The sequence below is a fragment of the Fusarium solani genome (genome assembly GCF_023522795.1).
Source record: "Fusarium solani strain SB1 chromosome Unknown bctg00000008, whole genome shotgun sequence".
NCBI classification, from domain to species: Eukaryota; Fungi; Ascomycota; class Sordariomycetes; order Hypocreales; family Nectriaceae; genus Fusarium; species Fusarium solani.
In genome coordinates, this window is record NW_027072148.1 from 182,983 (window position 1) to 205,755 (window position 22,773).

Genomic DNA, 22,773 nt, shown 5'->3' on the forward strand with positions numbered 1-22,773 from the left:
TCTGTGCTCATAGAGCATTGACAAAATTATAGATCTCGCGTTGAGAATCATCTTGTCTCGCATGTGGGGAACCCTCCAATGGGTCGCTTACTTGTCTCTCTGCACCATATTGCGTCTCTCACCCTTGCGCGCTCGTACCGCGGCATTTAATAATTCCCAGACAGTTCTTATCACCCACCTATGAAAAGCACACCTTGAGGGGCCATGGTTACATAAAACGTGGGTCTTATTATCTATCATGACACGGGGTTCCTGTCGATCATCCTTGTTCTGTTAGGCAACCGTATATTTAAACTGGAGAACCAACAACTGCGGAGCCGCTCCTCCGACATGACTTCTAGTTTATGAACTGTGTGGACCCAGCACACACACGTTCGTCTCGTTGACATATTATAGGCCAAGAGGTTGTCTCAGTTATCCATCTTTTCACAACCAACAGGTCAGCAAGCCCACTGTTTAGTGGGTTGTCGGTTTAGTTGGGTCGAGATATAGTCTTTGATGGAGTAACTTAGTCATGTGTTCTCTCATCTCCTGCCTCTCAAAGTAATGGGAAGCGCGCTCTGCTGATCTATCTCTGACCCCGCTAGCAATAACTCTGGGGTTCGTTATTTCACTCCACCAACTCAGTTCAACTGTGGGTTAAGACCTGACGTCATGTTTTCATACGTTGACGTTGGTGCTTCGCATTCCTCGGAAAGAGGGCCCCCGCCGCAATACTATCTCTTCATCCTCGAGAAAGGATGCGGTGGCATCTCACAAATCCCTCCCTACACTTCAACACCAATAGGTTAGGACCGGGCTCCGCCTTTGGGCAAACTGAGTCTATCACCCCTCAACGTATCCACAGCAAAACCCAGCCACGCTGATTAGATAGTCGCTGGGAAACAGCCACCTCACTGTGATTGCCCTTCAACTCTGTTCGAGGTTGGTGGTGCGACATCCTTAGGTCAGCGAAGGTGCAAATAGCCTCATCTATGTCACTACGTACCAACTCCAGAGGTTCCATTAAGGTTAACTCACAACGGGGCCGCATTCTTAGCCCTAGAGCTTCAACGGCGGACCCTAAGGAGAACGTCCACAAATCCCCGCAACGAGCTTTATTTTCCCATGGGGTATGAGAAGACGCGTTTAAAGATAGATGTGTGGTAGTGCTCAGTAGCAAGAGACGCCACTTGAGAGACAATAGTAACAAGGGAGCTTTGACCTTTCAAGACGATCCTTTGACAACGTCAGAAGTTTGAAGTGAAAGAGAGTGGTATATTTGAGAGTTCATGTCCGATAGGGTGTTCTGAAACCACGTATAAAAGCGAACAGACAAGCCCCATCGTGTATATGGGCCAAGTCAACTGTAGTCTTGGACTATGTAACCCAGTACGACTCCGTATCATAACCGCAGGTTTTATGAAGTATGAGCCCCTCCACCTTGCCTCTGATTAAGGGAGAGGTGTTCTTTCATCTTAGACCTGAAGTGGCATCTTTGAGGGACAAGGCAAAGTTGGTTTTGCTGCGCTGAAGGTTGTCTCGAAAACAACCATGATTGAACCCAGCAGAGTTCACGCCTGTGACCGCCCCTGAAGTCTCTTATGCTTGAGTTTAGCTTTTGAGCCTTCAACCTACTCCTGTAGAACCTTACTAGACGGTATTCGAAGACAGGCTGAGTCAACCATGAACATATGTGCTGGGACTGGGGACCTGGGTACTCAGCGATGAGGCGATGACACGCCTTGCGGCGAAAGTCCTTGAACTGGACTGAAATTCCCGTGATGTGGATAATGAAAGACCTAACACATGGTATTTGTCATTAATGACTTAGTTGACGCAATGGCGTTCGTGTCGTGTCGCGTCGTCGCCCTCGTCGTGAATACCGAGCGCCTTGCATTTGCCCATCAGCGAGCCATGTATATATGTAATGCACTTGATTTCGATGTTTATAAGGCGGGCGAAAATTTTTCTTTGACAGCCTGCGGGTGCTCTGTAGCTAGCATTTGTTGTCTGTTCCTTATACGACACGGTGAAAGAGGTCGGTATTTGGGACGGACACACCGAGCAATCGATGATCCAGTGCAAGCTGTATGCACCTGGCCTAATACGTTCACTTCAAGTATTAAGGGACGTGCGTCTAGAACAAGACAGATTGGGATGAGAGCCCAGGAGGAGCAGGCACTGATCCGTCTCTTGCCTTGCCCGGGGCACATCGACCACAGAATCCAGAGAGCAAGTCCACCAGCGTACAGATTGTCACCTCCACGAAGAAAAGATTGTTACATGATCTATAGCTGATACCATCCACCAAAGCCGTGTGCATGTCCCTGACCAAGCTCCACCCCGTCTCTCCTGCTTGACATCCTACTCGACCCAGCAGCCCCCAATCATCTCCACGAACTCTCTGCACCCCGCCTCCTCTTCCAGATTCAAAAGTCGCGTGGGAGTATCCATGGGGCATGAGTGAGACCAAATAATGAAGTGGACAGCGTTGCCGTCATTGCTCGTGAACCTAGTACCGCCCCAGTGTATTCCCATGATCTTGCTAGACCACCCCTCACCAACCATGATGCCATAGATCTCCTGCGTCTCGTCTTCTCCCCAAACGTTGAAAATAAGCTCATCACAGAGGTCTATGCAGCTTAGTTTGGCCACCCACATATTATTGAACCCCTCAATTCGCGCACAGAAGTTTGTTTGGCAAGTTGAGTTGAAGCTGATATCCAGGACTGAAAGCTGGCGTTGGGAAGAGAAGGGTGAAGGTTTGCAGAGGACCGTGGCCCTCTCCACGACCGTCAGAGCAGCGGCATTTGGTGAGAAATATTGTCCGGTTTCACCCCACTGCTTGTTGCCTTCGCTGGCGTCGTCGATGTTTTCGTTGAAGGGTGTGGTCGCTTCGACTTGTCCCACGTAGAAGGGGCTCGTGGAAGGGGCAGAGTTCGTGGAAAAGGTTGGTTGAGACTGGGCAGAGTAGTCTCCGATTCTAGCGCGCTTGCTTTCATGATCGTCTGGTTCTTGGTCGTGGGTCGAAAGCCGTCTCTTGGGGAGCGCGTGGTGGCGTGTGTCTTTTTCTCGAGAGGACTCTGGAGCCATGCCTGGAATCGCCGGTTAGGTTAAGGTTGATTTGGGGCAGAGAGTGAATCTTACTGTGTGGATGGTTGTGATTGACTGTTAGTAGTGTGGGATTGTGAGAGTGAAGAAAAGAGGTAGTGTTAACGTTCACGGGAGTTGGCAAACAAAGGCGGTTTCGCCTTGCCAGCTGTTGACGCTGGCAACCCGGCATGACACTGGCAAGCCTGGGTTATTAGCGAATGGGCTCTCGAGCAACCAAGACCGTGAAAATTCCTAACCTGGCCCTTACCACTCGTGCAATAAATAACGCTCCAAAAAGTTTGGCATTTCATTGCAATTGGTCGCTGGTGTGACCCCGACCGCTGAAGGAGGTCCTGAACGCCGCGACGGTGAGATGGTGAAAACTTCATGAGGCTGTAGAACTCCACGTGCAGCCATCGAGAATTGATCGGCCGTGATGTACCTCGTAATAGTTTCTTCGTCTTCGAGAGTCTCGATCGGGGAAAAACGTTTAGGCGATCTTAGACATCAGCGCAAGGCATTTTCTTCTCGAAGGATGGTCATGTATAGCGACCAAAGAACCCTGATCATATCGGCACAGCATTCGAAAATAAAAAAATAGAGAAATGTACTCTTGATATCACCAGAGTCCCTGCAAAGAGTTTCCACCTCAAGCAATGGTAACCGATGGATGATGTTGGGTATGGTCATCGTTGGTGTCTAAATTTCGCCTCTCAGTCTAGGAGAGAGCGTTGGCCATAGGCGCGGGGAAAAAATGCGATGCTTAATCACTGACTGCATTCGAACCCAATGCCCTTGACTACTAAAGCCCAGATGATGTTGGCCATCAATAGAACTCGTCGAAAGCCCATATCCTCTCCTCGTTTGACGGGGCCACTTTAACACTTGGTAACTGAAGCTCTGACATCTCTGCCGTATCCTAGAGAAGTTGACAAGAGCCGCCAGGCAGTTCACCGAAGCTGCCGTCCTTGATCGCCGTTTCATGTTAAAAAAGGGCATGTTCCGGCGAAATAATCGAGACTGGAGGATTTCTCCGAATTACGCTGTGAGCCGAGATACCTAGCGCTACAGGACCCCTGGTCATAACGGTGTAGGCAGAGCCACAAGCGATTGGTGATGCTCACATCGGCATCGACTGGCGCGCCGGAAGGAGGCAATGGCGCGGGAATAAAGATGCTATAGTCAGCTTGTTATTATGCAGGCCCAAGGTAATCATTCTAATGACCCTATCATAGCCACCTCTTAACATGTTGAGCTCAGCCTTCAGAGCACAGAGCGACCGCGTTGGGCTCTCGATCGGTTCTCGCGGAAATACAGCCCGAGTTCACTGATTCGAGTGAAACTGGAACGTGCATATCCGTGGGATACAATCTTTGCCCCACAGCGCCAAGAATGCTCTCTCCATCCGTCTCTGTATCAAACAATAAGAATACTGTTTGTAGGTCTCGGAACAAGATGTTAGGTGCTCTATGTATTTATCCAGTCCGAAGATTATAGAATGGAAAGGGCATTAGTTCTTGAAAGGCCGTTTTTAACGTCAAATGAGAGCCTCAACGCCAAAGATGGCAACCTGCTGGCGCTGAAGACATTTCCGAACTTGCATACTTATCCGCCGGAAAAGCAAGAGAACCGGAACAAACCGAAAGCAAGGACCAATCATCAGAAACATGCATGAACGGACGACCAGGATATCTGATCGGACCTGGTGGCCGGCCTGTGGGTTTCAGTCAAGTCTCACTCACGCCAAGACCATACATGACAAGGAGGTTGGGCTTCCTTGAGCCTGTAGCGAGTCAGCAATTGTCTCCATAATTATCCCACTGAGAAAAACTCTGGTCTTGGCATCCCGTTGAGATAGATGGAAATATCAAGGCCGTTTCGATGCCCCATTTCTTGATGCACAGTCGGCCGCTCAGCTGGTAACATAGGGGTTAGAGACACGAAAGACGCCATGTTGAGCCTTGGCTGCGAGCCTTACTACTCTTGAAGGCCTCTCTTTCTTATGATAATAATGTATTTATTATGATTAAAGGATATCCTAGTATGAAGTAGTGCTTTATGTATCCATCATGTATTAGTGTATTGTTATTATGACGTCTTTATAGCTTCCTTTAGGGAAGGATATGCTAATATGTCCATCGTCATAGGTGAAAGAAAGCAAAGCCAGCCCTCACTTATAATTCTCATGCGTGAGCGGCCTTTCAATCTTCCGCCGAGGTGACTCTTTTTCTCTTAACCAGCATACGTACCCAGATTGGCAATTGTTGGCTCGGCCATCATTTCTTGATGAGGAATACGAATTATTAATGCCAATAGAGGGCCTTTTGTCGTGCTCGCTGGAAGGATTCAAATCAACAGCCGCGCTCCACGCCGGACCCAGACCGGTGATAACGGCATCTCCACTTTGATGACCTATCGCCTATTAAACGAGCCAGAGAATGTGACGAGAGAGGGAACGCGCCTTCGCTCAGAAACATGATCCACCCTGGCTTGATGGCTGATGCTCGTGATAGATTTATTTGAAAGCTATTCTCTGCCAAGAAGCTGGGCAGGTTTGTTATCGGTGACTGCTGAAGGGCTGATCTCATTTAGCAGAACTTTCGATACCGGCATCTGGAGACAGTCATTGCTATGGGCATTACAGGAACACGAACATACCAACAAGGATACCCTAGGCACGTAGCATCCAACACGATCCTCTTGAACTCAAAAGAATTGTTACACTCTGTTGGTTCGGCCACAGAGATTAAAAGCCGCACACGAGGCCAGCTTATCAATCTACGATCCACCGCGCAGTGTCCCGTCAGCAACTAAGAGCGGACTATGCGTACTTAAAGATTAAGCATCATTTTTAAGCGATCTTGGCACTCAGCTCGGTACGAACCGCTCCAATCGAACCCTGCCTCAAGAGCCGCTTCCCCTTCCTCACGAGGCGATGATCCCCCACGCAAGCTAAGCAACGCCCACGCCTTACAGGGTCAGGTTCTTTTCGATAGCACCCAACGGGACGGAGTCGGCTCCGATTGTGATGCAGTAGTGACTCTGGGCGAAGCACGGACTCCGAGGAGGCTCTTGTGGGATGAGGTTCGAGTGGGATGAGGCTCGGGGTAGAGATCTACCGAGGCGTTGATAAAACCAAGACATTGGACGAGAGTGAATCTCACCAACGAGTAGCGCATTCTTCACCATCTTTTCAAACTTCACAATGGCGACAGAAAAGTCAGAGCCTCACCAAAAGGTTCTCTACGATGAGAAGGACGCCACGGTCCAAGTCTCCGGGGCTCCGAGCGATCAGGACAGCAACTCACCAGCTGAGGACGAACCAGTGGACAAGCCAATCCCCTGGACGTACAAATGGATTGCCCTAGCTTGTGTCATCGCATTCCCCATTGGCCAGAACTGGACGAACGCAAGTCTGGGTCCGTTGAAGAACACTCTTCGTGAGGAACTCAACATCACGAACGCCCAGTTTGGAGTCATTGCCAGCGCCGACTCGTTTGTCAACTCTATCTTCCCCATCTTAGGAGGAATGATTCTGGACTGGTGGGGTCCTAATCCAGTCACGATATGCTGTACTGTCATCATCTTTATTGGGTCCGTGATTGCTGCCGCTGCTATTCACGTCACTGCTTGGCGGATGCTGGTTGCTGGCCATATTGTCATGGGCTTTGGCATTGCCGTTCTTGACCAGGCCCAACAGAAGGTAACCAACCCACCAATAGCTTCTACTTATGCACTGATACTGACATCCTTGTGACTTAGTTCATATATCACTGGTTCGGTGCCGGTGGCCTCGCCTTCGCCTTCGGTCTCGAAAACGCCCTCTCCAGCACGGTCGGCCTCGTTGCAGGCATGGTTGCTATCCCGATCCGAGACAAGACTGGCTGGTATGGATGGACTTTCTGGGTCCCTGCCTTCTTCTGCTGCGCCAGTATGGTCATCAACATCTTCTATGTCATCTTTGAGAGGACATGGATCCCCAAGTCGTACCGCCTTACTTCAGCAAGGGCCAAGGCGGTTGCTAAGAATCATGGACTTAATGTCAAGAAGACATGGTCTTGGGACTCATTGTTCCATCTTCCTTGGCAGTACCTTATGCTTCCTGGTACTCAGATCCTCCAGAGTGGTGGAGCCAACGGTTTTGGTGTTTCGGCTGCCGACATGATTCGCATGAAGGGATACAAGGAAGAGACAGCAGGTTTCATGACCACGGGCCAAAAGGTTATTCGGATTGTCGGTGCTCCAATCATTGGATGGCTCATCGATAGGTATGGGCACCGCTTTCACTTGGTTGCCTTGGCTCCTCTGGTTTACATCCTTGCCAACTCATTGATCGGATTCACCAACGCCCACCCGCTCGTGGCTTTGGTGTTTCAGTCGATTGCAGGCCTCATCAACGGAATGCCCCTCAATGTCAGCATCCCTCTGCTCGTGGCGGATCAAGACAAACTTGGCACTGCTTTTGGAGTTTGGCGTGCTTTTAATAACTCAGGCGCCACTATTGTGAGTACCCATAGCCTTATCGCCAGTCTCCCACTAACCTGTTCTAGATGGAAGTTGTCTACGGTGTCGTGCAAGATGGTACAGAGAAGATGGGCTACGGCCGAGTATTGATCGTGTCGTCCTGCATCAAGGCCGTGGGTTTCTTTATCGGCCTGTCCTACATCCTCGTCGACTACAAGAAGCTTGGTCGGGGAATCACCATGACCAGAAAGGAGCGAGAGAGGCGTGAAGGAGACATCACCGACCGGGACAGTGATCCACTCACCAAGAGAAGAGTGTATAAGCCATGGACCATCTACACTCTGTCGGCATTGGTTGCTATGATTGTGACGGGATGGACACTGTTCATCAAGTATCTCAGCTAGTTTGGCCACAGGGTTAGTTAATCTTGTTGGGTAACCTGTCGTTACCACGGCCAAGACGGACCCGATCGATAAGAAACACTGTCACTATTCTAGACGAATTGAAGCTGTCACATAATGCCACTGGCCATGAACGAATGGGAATTCGTGAAATAGTGATTAAGGCTCAGAAGGATGTCAGTGATTAGGGCGTTTGTGAGGTGTGGCTGGATGAAAGACTCTAGTATTCTCTACAGTAAATTAGAGACATAATTCCAGGTGGTGTAGCAAACAAGTCAATGGTGAGCAGAAGTTATTTCTCAACCCTAGTGCTGGATCAGAGCGAGAACTGGCCCTGTCATGAAACGTGACTCACGAACATGTTCTTCAACACCCGCGATCCGTACATAATGCAGAAATATATATACCCGGCCATATCCTCTCTCACCACTTTTACAGCTTGACACAAACCAATTCAGCAAAGAACATAATCCAAACCACCACCGCACCTACACAATCCCTTCCGAACAATCGTTTGAAACAGTCCAATGCCGAAACAAGCCACAACCGTGGTCCGAGACGACCACAAGAAATGGCGTTGCATGCAAATGTTCAGAACTGAGGTCCAATGCTATCATTACAACAATATGGACAAGAAGCAGTGTGCCAATTGCAAGAGTAAACGCGACGCTGGTGACGAAGCTATTAATTCAGGTTTGGAAAAGATTGGAACACTTAGCAGGGTTGACAAGGATGGAACAGAATGGTGGCTATATGACTAAGAGTCGTAAGGGGCCGGTTTGATGATTTAGTCGTTCGAAGCAGAATTTTAGAGCATCAAACAGATTCTTCATAAGTGTGTCTTTTGCTATTGTGGCTGATGGCTTCTTGTAATGATTGCAGACAATATATTCTTCATGTAGCTATTTTCGACACCAACAGACCCTGCTTGGTTTGCAGCGTGAGGAGAGGACGCCTCAAAGATGAATCCATCTCCGTGTCAGGTTTAGCGTTGATATCACCATTTTAAGCAAGACATGAAACTTCATTTACCTATACTCTGGCCAGCAGAGTATCCCACCTCATATCCGGCTGACTCTCATCCTGATAGTCTCGACCCTCGCCATCCCACTCTGCCCAACTCGTTTCGTTATTGACACCCTCAAACTCTGTCCATCGACCCAACCTCGCCTCGCAAGTGACATTCAGTCTCTTGAGGCGGTTCATGAGATGTCCGCCAGCGGTTGACTTTGAAGGTTGCAGGGCAAAGTCCTGGCCAACGGCAAAACCATAGAGGTAAACACGCCTCAAAGACGGAAAAGCGCCGTCTTGAAACAATATTTCCTCGAGAATTTCTACAAGAGCTCTGTTACCAGTTCCCATACTGTTGTTCAACATGAAACAAACTTCGCCATCGATGTCTCTCTCAAGTTCTTCGGCCCCGGGTCTCTGTTCCAACACCAGTGTCTCCAAAGTCTTACTCGAAGCCAACAGCAAGCGTCTCCAGTCGGCGAGGGCTGCTGCCTCCGCACGAGATGACCATCTGTATACCTGGTCTGCAGTAGAAGGGTCGTTTTGACAGGGCTGACAGAGGTAAAGATGTGTTAGATTGGGCAGGGCGATCTCGAGTTGGGTAAAGACACATCCAAGTGGTCGTGGGATCACCCACTCCCCATCTAAACTCCCATAGTCTGCGAAATTTCCATTCTCGCCTACTTGTTCCTCGGGTAAAGGCCAATGAGCGGGATGTTCTGCTTGGATATTCGAGACGGGACGGTCAAGCAGGCCCAGCTCCAAGCGCTCCAAAGCGTTGGTACAGGAGAGTATCCACTTGACAGCTGCGGATGGAACATATGCAAAGAGCTTGATGAAGCGGAGGCGTTCAAGAGATGGGCCTCGCATTTCGATATCGAAGGGGTAATATTGACCATGCAGCTCGAGGACCTCCAAGTTGGTGAAGGATGGTAGAAGGTGCCAAATGTAACGGTCGTTCCAACCTACAACGGCGCATAAGCTTTTGACTCGCGAGGCAATCTCGCTGAACCGTTTTTTGTCGCAAGAGTTTATGTCATGGAGCAGTTGGAAAAACATGGTTGAATGTCGGTTTTCATATCGATCACTCAAACCCGGGCCCAGGTATGGTCGTTTCGAGGCTGGGATAAAGGGCGGAGGGAAGTCGAGCTCTGAGGATGACTCATGGTAGCCTGGATTGTGTAGTTCAATGTTTCGCCATAGGCATGGCCCAGTGATTTCGTTGATGCTCTTGCACGTTCTGCTAAGCTGTGCGAGATCGTGGGGGCAAAGGTATGTGATGATCTCGATGATGACATCGGCGGGGGATGCGGCGAGAGACATGGTCGAGAGCTAACGGAGACGTCATTGGAAAACAAGAAGCTTGGAGAGCCAAGTCTTGAGACATAAGCCTCAAGAAGGAGGAAGAGTTGTTTGCTGAGATCATACCATGTTCACATGGTGTATGTCTCGTGACGTGGCTGTGGTACACCACACGAATCCTTACTGTTGCCTAACCTGTGTAACAATGGTTGAAAAGCCAGTTTTCATTTCAATCCTTTACCCTCCGTGTTGGCTTCTTCGCTTTTGGGCACATTGCCTCGGCTTCCTACAACTATTAATTATTAACCTCTCTGCAGCGTGAGGGCACAATCATAGCAGAGTGCTGATGTCAGAAGTGGCTCTGGCTGCGCCGTCATCCTGTCAAGTAAGCTCGGTTGCACTGGCGCTTGGTATGACCTATTCGGGACACTTTATTCTCAGCGATTTCCAATTATTAATATCACATGGTCTGGAAGAGGAGAAGAGTTGTGTCTTCATATAGGAAACGTGATCCAACGCGACAAGGGTGGAAGGATAGCAGGGGCGAAGCTCCACAGTATTAAAGACGCCATACTTCCTCACATTTGGATCTTTCCAATATCCAAAGGAGTAATTGACTGTTGTTTTTGGCTACAGAGTCGTTAATCCGCCATGGCTCGACCCTCATTGCTCATCGTCCCCGGGGCTTCCGGCCTCCCCGAGTTTTATGACCCATTCGTTGAAGCAGTGGCAGCAAGAGGCTACGATATCAAAGCCCTGCATATCCCAAGCGTTGGCCTCGTGACTGGTGCTAGGGAGGGGCCGCTGCCAACCATGTACGACGATGCAGAATTCATCGCAAAGCACGTCCGCGAACTCGCCGACCTCGGTAACGACGTGATTCTCATCACTCACTCCTACGGCGGCACCCCAGCTACGGAGAGTGTAAAGGGATTATCCAAGAAAGAGAGACAGAGGCAGGGCCTTCAGGGTGGAATCATTGGGATCGCCTACATGAAATCTCTGGTGCCCAACGTGGGAGGGTCAGCTGGAACTGTCAAGGCTGCCTTTCCATCCGAGGAAAAGGTTCCCATGGCAATAGATGTTTGTTTCACAAGCCCAGTAGTGGCCAAGGTCACCAAACTGACAATGAAAAGGAAAATGGCTGGTTCTACTACCCAGATATCCCAAAGGTCGCTGAGCTGTCGTTCTCGAACATGCCCAAAGATGAAGGCGAATTCTGGGCTGCAAAGCTAGCGAAACACTCATCCACGAGCTTTGCGAATCCGTTGACATACGCTGGTTTCAAGGATGCCCCGGTGTCATATCTCCTTTGTGAGAACGACAGGGCAATCTCACCCCAGGTTCAGAGAGCTGGAATTGAGATGATTGAGCAGGAGAGCGGTAACAAGGTTGATGTTACAAGCATTCCTGGTGACCATGTGGCGCCTTTGAGCTCTAAGACAGAAGTTGTTGACTGGATTGTTGGTGTGGCTGAACGCATGGGTAGTTCATCTTGAAGCTATGTCCCTTAGGCAGTCAAGGCGGGTGTCTGGCATTTAAGAACTTGAACACAATTTCAATGTTCTTAACAATGTGTCTTCTATGAAGCTAATTATGCTACCCACCTTTGTTGGAAAGAGGCTGTGACAAAGATACAAAACACAAAGGCAGCTCTTTGTTCCTTGGGAACAAAGACGGCGTACCCTTGCCATTGTGAGCCACTATTTCACGCTGAAAGGGCGAGTCTCTTTACGAACAGGCTCTGAACAGCCAAAGAAAGCGTCGCACTATAATACTTATCCGACAACTCTGCCCATCCCTTTCCATCAGCTCCATGAACTTCAATATCAACATCTTACTACAGCAATCATGTCCCCCGACGATAAAGTGGTTGAAATTAATGACTTTCAAATTCCCCGACTGTTTGAAAGGCGGCCGAAAACAAACAAGCGGCAGTTCCGATACTGCGATGAAACTCATGGCGCCATCTTGAACGCTCTGCTGGACAGAGCCGACGGGCCCAACGACCTTGATGCGGTTTTAAGTCAGGGTTTCAACAGATTCCAAATTCTAATGGAGAAGTGCAACCTGGGTCCCAGAGGACGAGGGTATAAGAAGACGACTCTGCCTACCATTCGGCGTTGCGTCGACTGGGTTCGAGCTCAAGCGCTCCTACATGGCGCCTTGATCTCAACGCCAAACGGACTGGTCCGAGTACCTGGACACTCATTCAAAACTGATACCGAAGCGACCGAGTGGCTTGAAGCCAAAATTACGGCAAGAGCTCGACCTCGCGTGTCAAAGAGATCACGAAACTTGCCGTGTCAGCACCAGCCTACTTCACCAGCCGAGTCACTTCCAGCCCTAGAGACTCTGTCCTTATCTGATAATGAACCTGCTGTAAGTTGATTCACCTAGCCTAACTACTTTGAAGGCCTCTGCTAACCATATTGTTCAAAGGAAATTGTTACTCCGAACAACGCACCGAGACGAGTGAGTTTCTCTCAGCCATCGCTTAGTCGTTCAAGGTCATCTTCACGAACACGTCGCTTTGTACGTCGTCGAACCGACGAGCTGAGAGATGAGGGAAGAGTTCTCAGGTTCTAGGAAACACTGAGGCGGTTAGTCCTAGGAGATTAGCGTAGTCTCATTCCTTAGCTACATAGGTACAAAGTAGGAGAAAGAGAACTAGCCATATGGCAGTGGGTGGGCTATGGTTGGAGACGCGTGTTCATTGATATCATAGGTGCTTCTCCTTCCTAATCGTTAGGTACATAGAAATGATAAGGAAATGTCATACCAAGGACCGAAACCTCTCTTCGTTACCTCCACTCAACATGGCCCCCATGCATCTTACCCATATGAGCATAGACAAGCTCCCCAGACGGAAACGTCATCATGCATACCCAGCATATATGGGCTTTGCATCCCACACAAGTGATATGGTTGCACCCGGAAATCTTCTCAAGTGGCGTCTTGCACTCGGGGCAATCCTTGATTCCAACCTCTTTCTTGAGCTTTTCAAAAGCAGCGTAACCGCCTGACTTGATGTCTTTGTACTCTGCGCATGTCATCTCGACATGAGGTTCATGACATAAGGAGCAAGTTCGCTGCAGACAGTTGGAACAGGTGTGCGTCCCGGCTGATTTCGTTGTACGGTAGATATACCCACAGTCAGGGGTAGGGCAGAAGTGCAGTTTGTTTGGAGTACCTTGGACAGTTGACATGAACGATCTCTCCAGGAGATCTTCAAAGGCGATTGATGACAGATTTGCATGCAAATCCTCAAGACTGATGGCCTTATTGCATCTCCCCTCGTCTCCATGACAGAGAAAGAGGGAGTTAGCACCGGAGGTTGAAAGTGCTGCACAGCTGTTTTCGAAGCAATCTTGACAATACACATGGCCACACTTGACCCGAACAGAGGAATCTGCTTCAGTCCAGCAAACAGAACACTCCTCAGAATCGTTGTCTCCGGAGTCTCTCCGCGTTTTCTTCTGTCCAGCAAGGCTGCCGCCATTCGCAAGTGCCAGCGCAAAATCGTAATCTTCCAAGGACCCTGAGATGGCGATCTTTGATGAAACAATGTCTAGGAATGCCCGCTTAGCACCAAGCTTCTCCAGGATTGCTTGAAAGCCCCCCTTCAAAGCCCAGAGGCGCTTCTCAGGATCCAATTGAATGGTATGGTCCGAAGAGGCTTCCTTGTGCAACAGACTGGCGAGGTGTCCTTGCGCCTTGTTGCATGCCTTTTCAGTCCCAAAGAGTCGTAGAACATCCTTGGTCTTGTCTCGAACGACAACCACCCCAAGGTCTTGCTGTTGCTCCTTGATCAAACGCCAGAGGTATCCGTTGCCCTTGAGGGAGGGATCCCAGAGGTTTGATTGACCATCTTTGGCAACGGCACCACTGAGAATGTCTTCTAGGGTTGACTTCGCACTCGCTACTTCCGTATCGGACTCTCCCTCGAGCTTAAAGGTCGTCGAAGTGGGATATGCTCGGAAATACACGTACTTTTCTTTCCAGACACTCGCATGGCTGCTCACCCGAGGCAAGATGGCGGCATAAATGTCGCCCCGGACCTTGAACTTGACCGAGTAGACCATCTGGACAGTCAACTTTCCCGGTTTATGGAATGGTAGCGCCGTTCCATTGAGCTGAGAAGCAGCATCTCTGGCACCCTCCTCGTTGAGGAAGCGTGCCGTAGCCTTGACACGCTTGGCTGATGTTTCCATCGTCACCTCCCAATACTCAATGGGGCCTATTCTTGTCAAAAGAGACCGAACCATGGCTGAAGCTTGCTCATCATCGATCGAGTAACCTGGGGCGTGCAGCACTATCTCGCGTGGCTTGTCGGCGTGTAGTGAAATGGCCTGAGATATCTCTGTCTTGTTGGCAGATCCGGGGACATCAGTCAGTCTCATGACCCAAGGGATGGGACTATGCGAGCGGAACATGGCGGCTGGATTTTTGTATGGCGCCTGCGCCTTGACCTTGCAGCCTAGTATCGTGTAGGCTCCAGTCGTAAACTTGCGGTGTACTCGTTCAGCAACGTCTTGTTGGCCAAACTTTAGCATGACATCCCGGACAGGCTTGTGCCAAGAGACATGGACTTTCTTGCAGTCCAGGCGCCCGATAGTTTGTCTGGATGGCATACGAGCTACCACCGGAGTTGCTTGGACTCTAGAGGTCCCCCAAGTGAGCCCTCCAGGCATGAGAGCGCAGAGCTTCTTGGGAAAGGCTGGATCCTCTGCTTGGATGTTGGCACCAAGTACTCCATCCTGACTCATAACCCATATATTCTTCTCGGGGACGTCAAAGCCGAGTTTGTCGAGCAGGCGTTTGATCGTTTGGGAAGAAGTGCCTTTGGGCAGGCCACTGAGGTGAACGGCCGAGAAGTCGCTGGGGAGAGAGATGCTGGAAACGCGACCGCCGTCTTCGAATCGAACAAACGCGCCGGCAATGGTGCGGCAGAAATCATCTACTTCATCACAATCTTGATCTGCCTGCGCGGCGCTTAGCCAAATGTTCTGAGTGGCAGTCTAATCTTAAGGCTTACATCTCGTGACGCTGAAGGAATTGAGGGGGCTTGAATGGTTGGTTTCTTGTCGTGGCTAAACGGACAGGCAGATCCCTTCAAGCATCTACCGCTCAGAAAGAACTTGCAAAGCACAACGGAGCGGCTGTCGGTAGTAGACTTGGAACCCGGGTAGGGCCGGAGGGGGATATTCTCGACTCTCGAGGCACTCATGGTTACCCTACGCCGCGTGGCAGGAATCCGATGAAATGTGAGGCCTCTAAAATGAAGCACCTGGATCAGGACTAAATATTTAATTTCTTCAAGCATTTCAAGCAGAAAAAGTGGGAAAAGTGCATTGTTATTGCTGCCCTTGGGCAGCAGTGGACGGCCTCCCGCATATGCCCCTCTTCCCCCTCAAGTATCAACGCGCCGACTTGACCTCTCTGATTAGCCAATAGACTTGAGTTCTTCATATCAGATGATCTATTCGCGGTTTTTCCCGGCGTGAAAGCTTTCCTCTGGGTATCCTAGAGTAGTCCTACGTCCGTCGTTGACACCAGAGACGTCTTCGGCGAAGGAAAAGACAGGCCATGTTGAATACCAAGGATCTCAAATCTGATGTAGTTAGCCTGCAAGCCCGCCAATATGATTTCTCGCTTTCCACTTTGCGAGAATTATGAGTATATAGATATATCCAGGATCACTTAGAGGCAATACTCGGGTGGGTTCAAAATCGCCCTATCCCCCAACTTCGTGCAGCTCGCTTCCGGTGACTTCGAGGTATGGGATTGAGAAATATGAGCCATTGATCCTGTACCTATGCATATCTATGCTTTGTCCCTCTCTTTATATCCTAGGTTTGACGAAGTAGAAACATGAGCTCTGGGCTTTTGCATAGTAGGTTCATCAAGAACTTAGCATTACCTCTAGAAGTAGGGTCTAGTAGTTGCTTAACAAATGCTCAACGCCAGAACCGAGGTAGTCTTCGAAACCAATACCTCTCTGATGTAGCAGGTAGCAGAGTGTCGAGCTCTAGGTCCTGGAATTCTTTGACCTCTTCGTCACCACAAGGCTTACCAAGTAGTTCGTCGTGCCATTTCTGTGAGCGATGCCTAGCTCGGACATGCTTGGGATCAGAGAACCATTCCACGTCATCTTCTGTCGAGCCCCACTGTTCTCCCATGTCCATACGATCTGGGAAGTGTGGTCCTGCCCCTGACGAAGCGTAGAATCGGTCGTCGTCAAAGAACGCCCATGCCCGTTGTCGGTATATGTCCGAGTGCAGAGAAAAGTCGGCTGTAACGCGGGAACAAAGCATCTGGTACATTCCTGAGCCCTCTTCATAGGGTGCATCCCTTGCCTCCCCCCTTTCAAACTCATCATACATACCATGGAGCGAAGGGACACTTGACCGAACGTTCATCCTCGTATCTTGAAAAAAGCTTTTAAACCAACACCGGAGGCGATCCCGTCCATCTTGACCGGCCGTGGCAGACCTTACAAGGACTGTAACAAGATCAAAGCCCGCAGCTTCGATCGAGATTGGATGCGAGGCCTCAACGGATTTTAAGCCCATATCCGAGGCGTAGGCGCATGCGTTGACGTAGAGAGTGTCCGGGTACAATAGTCCGGTGCTGTAAGAATATAGAGAACCTACCGGTATGTCTGGCAGCCATGAATCGCTGCACTGAGCAAACATGGCCGCGTAGAGGGACTTGACGTATTGGTGGACGCAAAGAATGGTCTCTCTTTCTGAGGGCCCAAGTCTCTGGCCTCTGTATTCATATGATGACCCTAAATCCCATTCAGTCACGAATCCGGCTATTGGATGGCGGAAATTCCATCTAGTCGTGGATGAGGTTCTTTGGCGGCGGATCGCACACATCATCTCATATCGTAGAAATGCTGTTAGGAGTCGCTTCCTTTCCGCATCAGTAAGCTGGGTGGCGTTGAATCTCGAGCTGACAGCTTCGTCTTTGAACATCAAGTGAGTTCCTTTTGGCGATAGGTCGGGAAGGCAGACATACTCTCGTGGCGGAAAGATAGCTGTGGCCTTGGTAAGATAGTCCTCAATGAACAACAATAGTCGGGCTTGTAGTCTGTGGACTTCGTCAATGAGGCTGCCATGACGCGTCTTGAGAGGATTCGGGAGCCGGTTTTCTAACCAGCGGGCATAATGACGGCGAAGGATTTTCGAGTAGTGACCACGTTTATCAGGTGGAGGAAGTAGAATGATCGCCATGGCGTCCTGTATCATGTCATCGTCGAAGTCCAGGGCAACCAACATCCGTGCAATGTATGCTTTAGACATGAGGTACTGGTGAAGCATAGCGGGTGATGCCTGGGCGAACCGCAATACGGAGCGCCTGCTGCGAAGAGAAATCAGGATCTGCACACGGAGCTCCGAAGGTAGCTTGTTGAAAGGATCCATCTTGATAGGCTTTGGCCAAACTCGGGTCTGGAACTGAATGTCTGAGCTGAGTTAAAGAAATGGTGAGGATGTTGTGAAACAGTAAATATGGGCTGTCGGGGGTAAACCATTAGAGAATCTGAGTGATTCGAACCAAGCGGTTTGAGGTAGAGCACTTTTTATACCAAACTCTTGCAGGAAAATAGGCACCCAACGTTGGCTGTGAGTCACATGCGGGGGAAATTTTGAGGAAAGGCAAACACCTGTAACTTTTACACATACCGCAGGTGGCCAATAGATAGAAACTAAGAGCATATCAGAGATAGGCCCGTTAAGGTTTTTTTTTTTTTTCTTTCTTGGAATGGTGGGTTAACAATATTGATATGTTTTGTCTTACAAAGGTGGAGAATCGTGGCTTAATGTGTGATTATTTCATCCTATTACCTTCTGCCCGAGGATGGGAAAGCCAATTTGACCAGGGCAATAGTGATAACGCCAATGCATTAGTTAGTAACTACTTAAGGATTAGATGCTCTTTGCCCCTAGCGGATTTGAAAGGTATATCCAACGACAGAGCCCACCTCGCCGCCATGGGGTTTCCGGACCCCCGAATCCTGACCCCGGAGCCCGAGCCCGAGCCCGAGACGACCGCCGACCGAGCCCAAGCCATGCAGATTCCGAGGCTGGCATGGGGGATGACCGACCAGCAGTACGCTGGCAGGCGGGTGGCCCGGGAATATGGCCTGATTGCGGTGGATTTGGCCTTTCGAGGTCAGCGACGTCGGCACAAAGTTATGCAGTAGATACATAACGACGTCCGCGAGGAGTATTTCGAGGGGATGGAGGAGCTCACGGTCGACTGGATGGGGCGTTTAGGTCAAGACAACAGAAGAAAGACGCCAGAACGAGAACGAAACAATAACTCCTCCCTAAGGCTATGGGTTTTATGATAAGAAGAGTTAGACAAGAGATATGATAAAATGACACAATGTCACCTATGTATCATATGTTATCTTACGAAACATATCATAAATTCAATTCCACTTTTAGAGGAGTATGTTCTTGTGCCTTTACCCTTGCCAGCGCTTCATCTTCGTTCCAACTCCCATGGCTGATATGGGCACAGCAGCTGACCTCGCTGAGACAGAGGCTGGTTATGCTTTTGAGCAAGTTACTTTTTTGAGATAGTCTCAGAGCATGCCAACAGTATAGTAGGAATTCAAAGGAGCTTGTGTCCCTCCTTGCCCACAACAAGTGGAGATACGGGTACGTTACCCTCAGAAGCCGCCGAAAGCACGAGGGTCACGCTGGTCACGCGCGCAAGGCTGCCATTGACTGGGCCAGAGTGGCCAAGATGCAGATGCTCCAGGACGCCGAAGCACATGCGATGACGGCGAGGATCGTTGCCCTGAGGAACGATCTCAAGATGCAGAGACCTCGGATCGTTAGATCCGATACCCCCTCCTCCCCCCGAACGGCTTGGCGACGACTTGGTGAGAGCTTGATCGATGGTGCCCACACCCACTAGGACACAAGTTGGTGTTTCTTTTATGTACATTCTTTATGCGACGGAAAGCGCCAAGAACCCCTACAATCGACCGACAGATTGTTTGAACGCCTTTAGGCCTGTCGATCAATGACGCCAAGACGAGCTCTAATCTCTAACATCCACTCCAAGCTACCTGGCATGTCTTCCGTCAGTGAAGCGCGTCGTGAAGCAAGTTTTCAGAGGAACAAACGTTCGCACCTATTGCCAATACTGGAGGCGACAGTACCAATTACTGCTCAGGGTTAGGGTTAGGGTGACCCATCGCCTGACATATGCTCGAAGAAGAAGACGTCGAGTCGTATCAACCATTTAAAGTGTTGTGACGCCCCTGGTGATGTTGTTTTCGTGCGGTAGGTTTTCAAGCTCGGGCTCGACATCTGGAGGTTGGCGGTGGTTCTAACGCTGGTGCAGTTAGCAGCTTCTATAGCTCTTGCTGAGACATTTCCATGATTGGTTATGGGTTGGAACGGCCCTTTTACTGCAAAGAAAAAGAAGGCAAGATATGCATGAACAAGAAAGCTGCCCTCTTTGAGACTTGCAGGTCCAGGCACCATCGAAGACATGTTCGGCGAGGCGAAGTTCACGGGCCATACTTCTGGGTACACTCACCGGACGGGGTGTTAATTAAGAAAGGAAAACTACCTGAAAGAGCCCTGGAGAAAAGAAGCAGGGGGTTTGAGTGTCAATTTTGTTCGGCTTCAAGGAAGGGGTTCCGGGATGTGGGAGGGGCGTTGCAGCGGATGCGGGGAGAATCCAGGGAGCCCTGGACCACAAGCGTTGGCGATTGAGGCTTCTGGTTGGTGACTTGCTGGCTTTTAACAATCGTGATTAACTAAAAAAAGAACTGTTGGTTGTGTTGGTTGAGAACTCACATCCTGACCGTTTCATTCTCGAGTCGGATACCCCCATGCCAACCGCAACCAAGGGCGCAAGCTGGAGGGCCGTTACTGGTTCCCGGCGGGTATCTTTTCCTCAGTTTTGTCCTTTCCCCCTTCCGTGGCTGTACCCGGTGAACATTATTCATCCTGGACACTGCCTTGCTTGCCGTGAGAGCAGCCGAGAGAATATCTACCCAACCTGTGGAGACATGCAAGCAGGCCGTATCAAGCAGTCTGCAAGCAAGGATACGACAGGCATCTTGAGACACTTGACTGCCCAAGGCAAGCGCGGCCTCGGCGCTTCAATGCAAGGCTAATTAAAACACTGCTTCCGCTGCATTCTGTTCGTTCTCATTCCTAGCCCAAGAGCTTCTCCAAACTTTCCAAACATGGCTACCGGTGAGACCCAGGCCCCTCCTCAGGCTCGATCTCTCTTGTCGATCCTTGCAGGGCTAATTCGCATTGCACACAGCTATCAACTCTATCTCCCTGCAGGATGAAAATCCCCTTCCTGCGAGCTTGCGTCAGATGATGGACCAACAGCCCGTTCCTGTCCTCGACCAACAGACGGTGGATCTGGTCTCCCTACCGGGCGAGAGTGCTACCGAGCAGGCCCTCACCGTTCTGGACGCGTTCAAAGCTGCTGTGACGACTGACGATGCTGCTGCCCTTCAGGATCTCTTCTTTTCTCGAGCAGGCCTACTGGAAGGACACATTGGCTCTGACGTGTCATTTGCGTACATTTTTTACCCCCGAGGTCATTGTCGCCAACTTTCTTCACACAAAGAAACTCCGGGATGTAACTACCGAGTGGAAGCTCGAGGGAGCAAATTTTGTCCCTGCTACCCCAGCCTTGGTAAGGGGACTCAAGATGACGGTTTTCGTTGACATAGCTGACAAAAGTTTACAGCAATTCATTGATGTTTCGCTCTCTTTCACAACCACCTCGCCAGCCACCAAGTGCAGCGCAAGATTCCTGCTCCTCCCCGTCAAAAATGATAAGAACTCACTAGACTGGAAGATTTGGATCTTTAATACCAAGCTTGATGGCCTGGATCTATATCCAGAGGATGAGTCGCTGCTCCGGTCTCCCGGCAGGAAGCTGGATGGCCTCGATGATATCACCACGGATGTATTCATCATCGGCGGCGGGAACGCGTAAGTGGTGATCAAGGAAGAGATCCAAGACTGGAAATTTAGCTGATCAGCTCTCTCTTTCTACAGTGCCGTGGCTCTCGCTGGTCGCCTCAAGACTCTTGGCGTTGACAGCGTTATGGCCGAGCGGAACCCTCGTGTTGGTGACAACTGGGCTCTTCGCTATGAATGCATGAGGTTTCACATCCCAACGTCATTCGCCGAGCTTCCTTTTATCAGTAGGTCGGACACAGTATTGTATATCATGAAGGAGACTGACCCGAGACACAGCCTATGACAAGGAACTCCAAGCCCCTCACTTGCTTACCAAGGATGAACTGGCCGAGCAGGTCCGACGATTTGTTTCGACTTTTAATCTCAATGTCATTACTTCGGCCCAGATTAAGTCAACCATTTACAATCAGTCAACCCAGCGATGGACCGTCAAGTTCCAGACTCGGGCTGGCCTGCGCACGGCTGTCTCCAAGCACCTGGTACAGGCAACGGGAATTGCATCTCAGAAGCCCTATATACCGTCTGTGGCAGACGGGCATCTGTACAAGGGCATCAATATTCACTCAACCGCTTACAGAAGCGCCAAGGACTGAGCGAGAAAGGTGTCAAGGTGAAGTGCACGCTCCCCAGGGTCGAAGCAGCATCTAACCACCTCCAGTCCGTTATCATCATCGGTTCTGCCAACACAGCCTTTGACGTGCTCCAAGACTGCCACGACGCTGGCCTCCAAGCGACAATGAACGTCCGATCCCCAACATACATCGTTCCCTTAGACTACGTCTGTCATTCCAGCAGTCTCGGGCTTACAACTTTGGAGTCGAAGCAGCTGATAGGATGTTCCTGACGCTGCCTGCTGCCGTCGACGGCCAGCTCGCACGTAACCTCTTTGCCATGTGGGCATACAAGGAACCAGACCGCTACGCCGCCCTCGCCGCTGCTGGCTTCCCTGCCCTTGATAGCACCGACCCCAGTCAGGCCCTATACTCCAACTTGGTCGAGAAGGCTGGTGGACACTACGTTGACGTCGGTACTACCGACCTGATTGCCGAGGGCAAGGTCGGTATCAAGGCAGGAGTAGAACCAGTTGCGTTCACTGAGACGGGTCTGTGCTTCTCGGACAATAGTACCGTCGACGCCGATGCCATCTTGTGGTGCACTGGATTCGCCGACTTGAACGCCCGCAACATCACCGCTGAGGTCCTTGGAGGAGAGCTTGACGAGGAGGTCAAAGCTAATAAGGACCTGTTGGGCCCTCGAGACATTGCGGAGCGGCTGGAGTCGACCTGGGGCGTCGACGCCGAGGGTGAGATCCGCGGCATGTGGAAGCGCCATCCGCGGCTTGAGAATTACTGGATCACGGGAGGTTACACGCAGCAGCATAGATGGCACTCTAAGACGCTGGCGCTGCAGATCAAGGCCGCCCTAGAGGGCATTCTGCCGCCGGCTTATCGGGATACTCTCCCTGCAGGGACGTCTACCCACAAGGGCGACACTTCTTCCCTATATTAATCATCCCTTAAGTAATATCTAACCTA

The 22,773-nt window shown here is 50.3% G+C and overlaps 9 protein-coding genes across 9 annotated transcripts; 5 read left to right on the plus strand and 4 right to left on the minus strand.

Moving 5' to 3' along the window:
• Nucleotides 1-2,346: 2,346 nt before the first annotated feature.
• On the minus strand, nucleotides 2,347-3,075 carry MRS44_012068 (uncharacterized protein; the record flags this gene model as incomplete). Its single annotated transcript, XM_046273838.2, has 1 exon — nucleotides 2,347-3,075. One exon carries the CDS (start codon nucleotides 3,073-3,075, stop codon nucleotides 2,347-2,349), a length of 729 nt encoding a protein of 242 aa, XP_046133483.2.
• A 3,205-nt stretch (nucleotides 3,076-6,280) lies between these two features.
• MRS44_012069 (uncharacterized protein) lies at nucleotides 6,281-7,943 on the plus strand (the record flags this gene model as incomplete). The annotated part of the gene is made up of 3 exons (XM_046270916.2): nucleotides 6,281-6,778; nucleotides 6,838-7,578; nucleotides 7,626-7,943. 3 exons carry the CDS (start codon nucleotides 6,281-6,283, stop codon nucleotides 7,941-7,943), a joined length of 1,557 nt encoding a protein of 518 aa, XP_046133482.1.
• A 1,029-nt stretch (nucleotides 7,944-8,972) lies between these two features.
• Nucleotides 8,973-10,274, minus strand: MRS44_012070 (uncharacterized protein; the record flags this gene model as incomplete). The annotated part of the gene is made up of 1 exon (XM_046276240.2): nucleotides 8,973-10,274. One exon carries the CDS (start codon nucleotides 10,272-10,274, stop codon nucleotides 8,973-8,975), a length of 1,302 nt encoding a protein of 433 aa, XP_046133481.2.
• A 630-nt stretch (nucleotides 10,275-10,904) lies between these two features.
• On the plus strand, nucleotides 10,905-11,752 carry MRS44_012071 (uncharacterized protein; the record flags this gene model as incomplete). Its single annotated transcript, XM_046269579.2, has 2 exons — nucleotides 10,905-11,336; nucleotides 11,390-11,752. 2 exons carry the CDS (start codon nucleotides 10,905-10,907, stop codon nucleotides 11,750-11,752), a joined length of 795 nt encoding a protein of 264 aa, XP_046133480.2.
• Nucleotides 11,753-12,104: 352 nt separating this feature from the next.
• MRS44_012072 (uncharacterized protein) lies at nucleotides 12,105-12,842 on the plus strand (the record flags this gene model as incomplete). The annotated part of the gene is made up of 2 exons (XM_046269580.2): nucleotides 12,105-12,635; nucleotides 12,696-12,842. The coding sequence occupies 2 exons, from the start codon at nucleotides 12,105-12,107 to the stop codon at nucleotides 12,840-12,842; spliced, it is 678 nt and encodes a 225-aa protein (XP_046133479.2).
• A 215-nt stretch (nucleotides 12,843-13,057) lies between these two features.
• MRS44_012073 (uncharacterized protein) lies at nucleotides 13,058-15,483 on the minus strand (the record flags this gene model as incomplete). The annotated part of the gene is made up of 2 exons (XM_065618669.1): nucleotides 13,058-15,238; nucleotides 15,292-15,483. The coding sequence occupies 2 exons, from the start codon at nucleotides 15,481-15,483 to the stop codon at nucleotides 13,058-13,060; spliced, it is 2,373 nt and encodes a 790-aa protein (XP_065474741.1).
• A 730-nt stretch (nucleotides 15,484-16,213) lies between these two features.
• MRS44_012074 (uncharacterized protein) lies at nucleotides 16,214-17,683 on the minus strand (the record flags this gene model as incomplete). The annotated part of the gene is made up of 1 exon (XM_065618670.1): nucleotides 16,214-17,683. The coding sequence occupies one exon, from the start codon at nucleotides 17,681-17,683 to the stop codon at nucleotides 16,214-16,216; it is 1,470 nt and encodes a 489-aa protein (XP_065474742.1).
• Nucleotides 17,684-18,252: 569 nt separating this feature from the next.
• On the plus strand, nucleotides 18,253-19,190 carry MRS44_012075 (uncharacterized protein; the record flags this gene model as incomplete). Its single annotated transcript, XM_065618671.1, has 3 exons — nucleotides 18,253-18,453; nucleotides 18,746-18,832; nucleotides 18,888-19,190. The coding sequence occupies 3 exons, from the start codon at nucleotides 18,253-18,255 to the stop codon at nucleotides 19,188-19,190; spliced, it is 591 nt and encodes a 196-aa protein (XP_065474743.1).
• A 1,427-nt stretch (nucleotides 19,191-20,617) lies between these two features.
• On the plus strand, nucleotides 20,618-22,747 carry MRS44_012076 (uncharacterized protein; the record flags this gene model as incomplete). Its single annotated transcript, XM_065618672.1, has 7 exons — nucleotides 20,618-20,815; nucleotides 20,877-20,945; nucleotides 21,000-21,247; nucleotides 21,314-21,462; nucleotides 21,515-21,717; nucleotides 21,816-21,980; nucleotides 22,034-22,747. 7 exons carry the CDS (start codon nucleotides 20,618-20,620, stop codon nucleotides 22,745-22,747), a joined length of 1,746 nt encoding a protein of 581 aa, XP_065474744.1.
• Nucleotides 22,748-22,773: the final 26 nt, after the last annotated feature.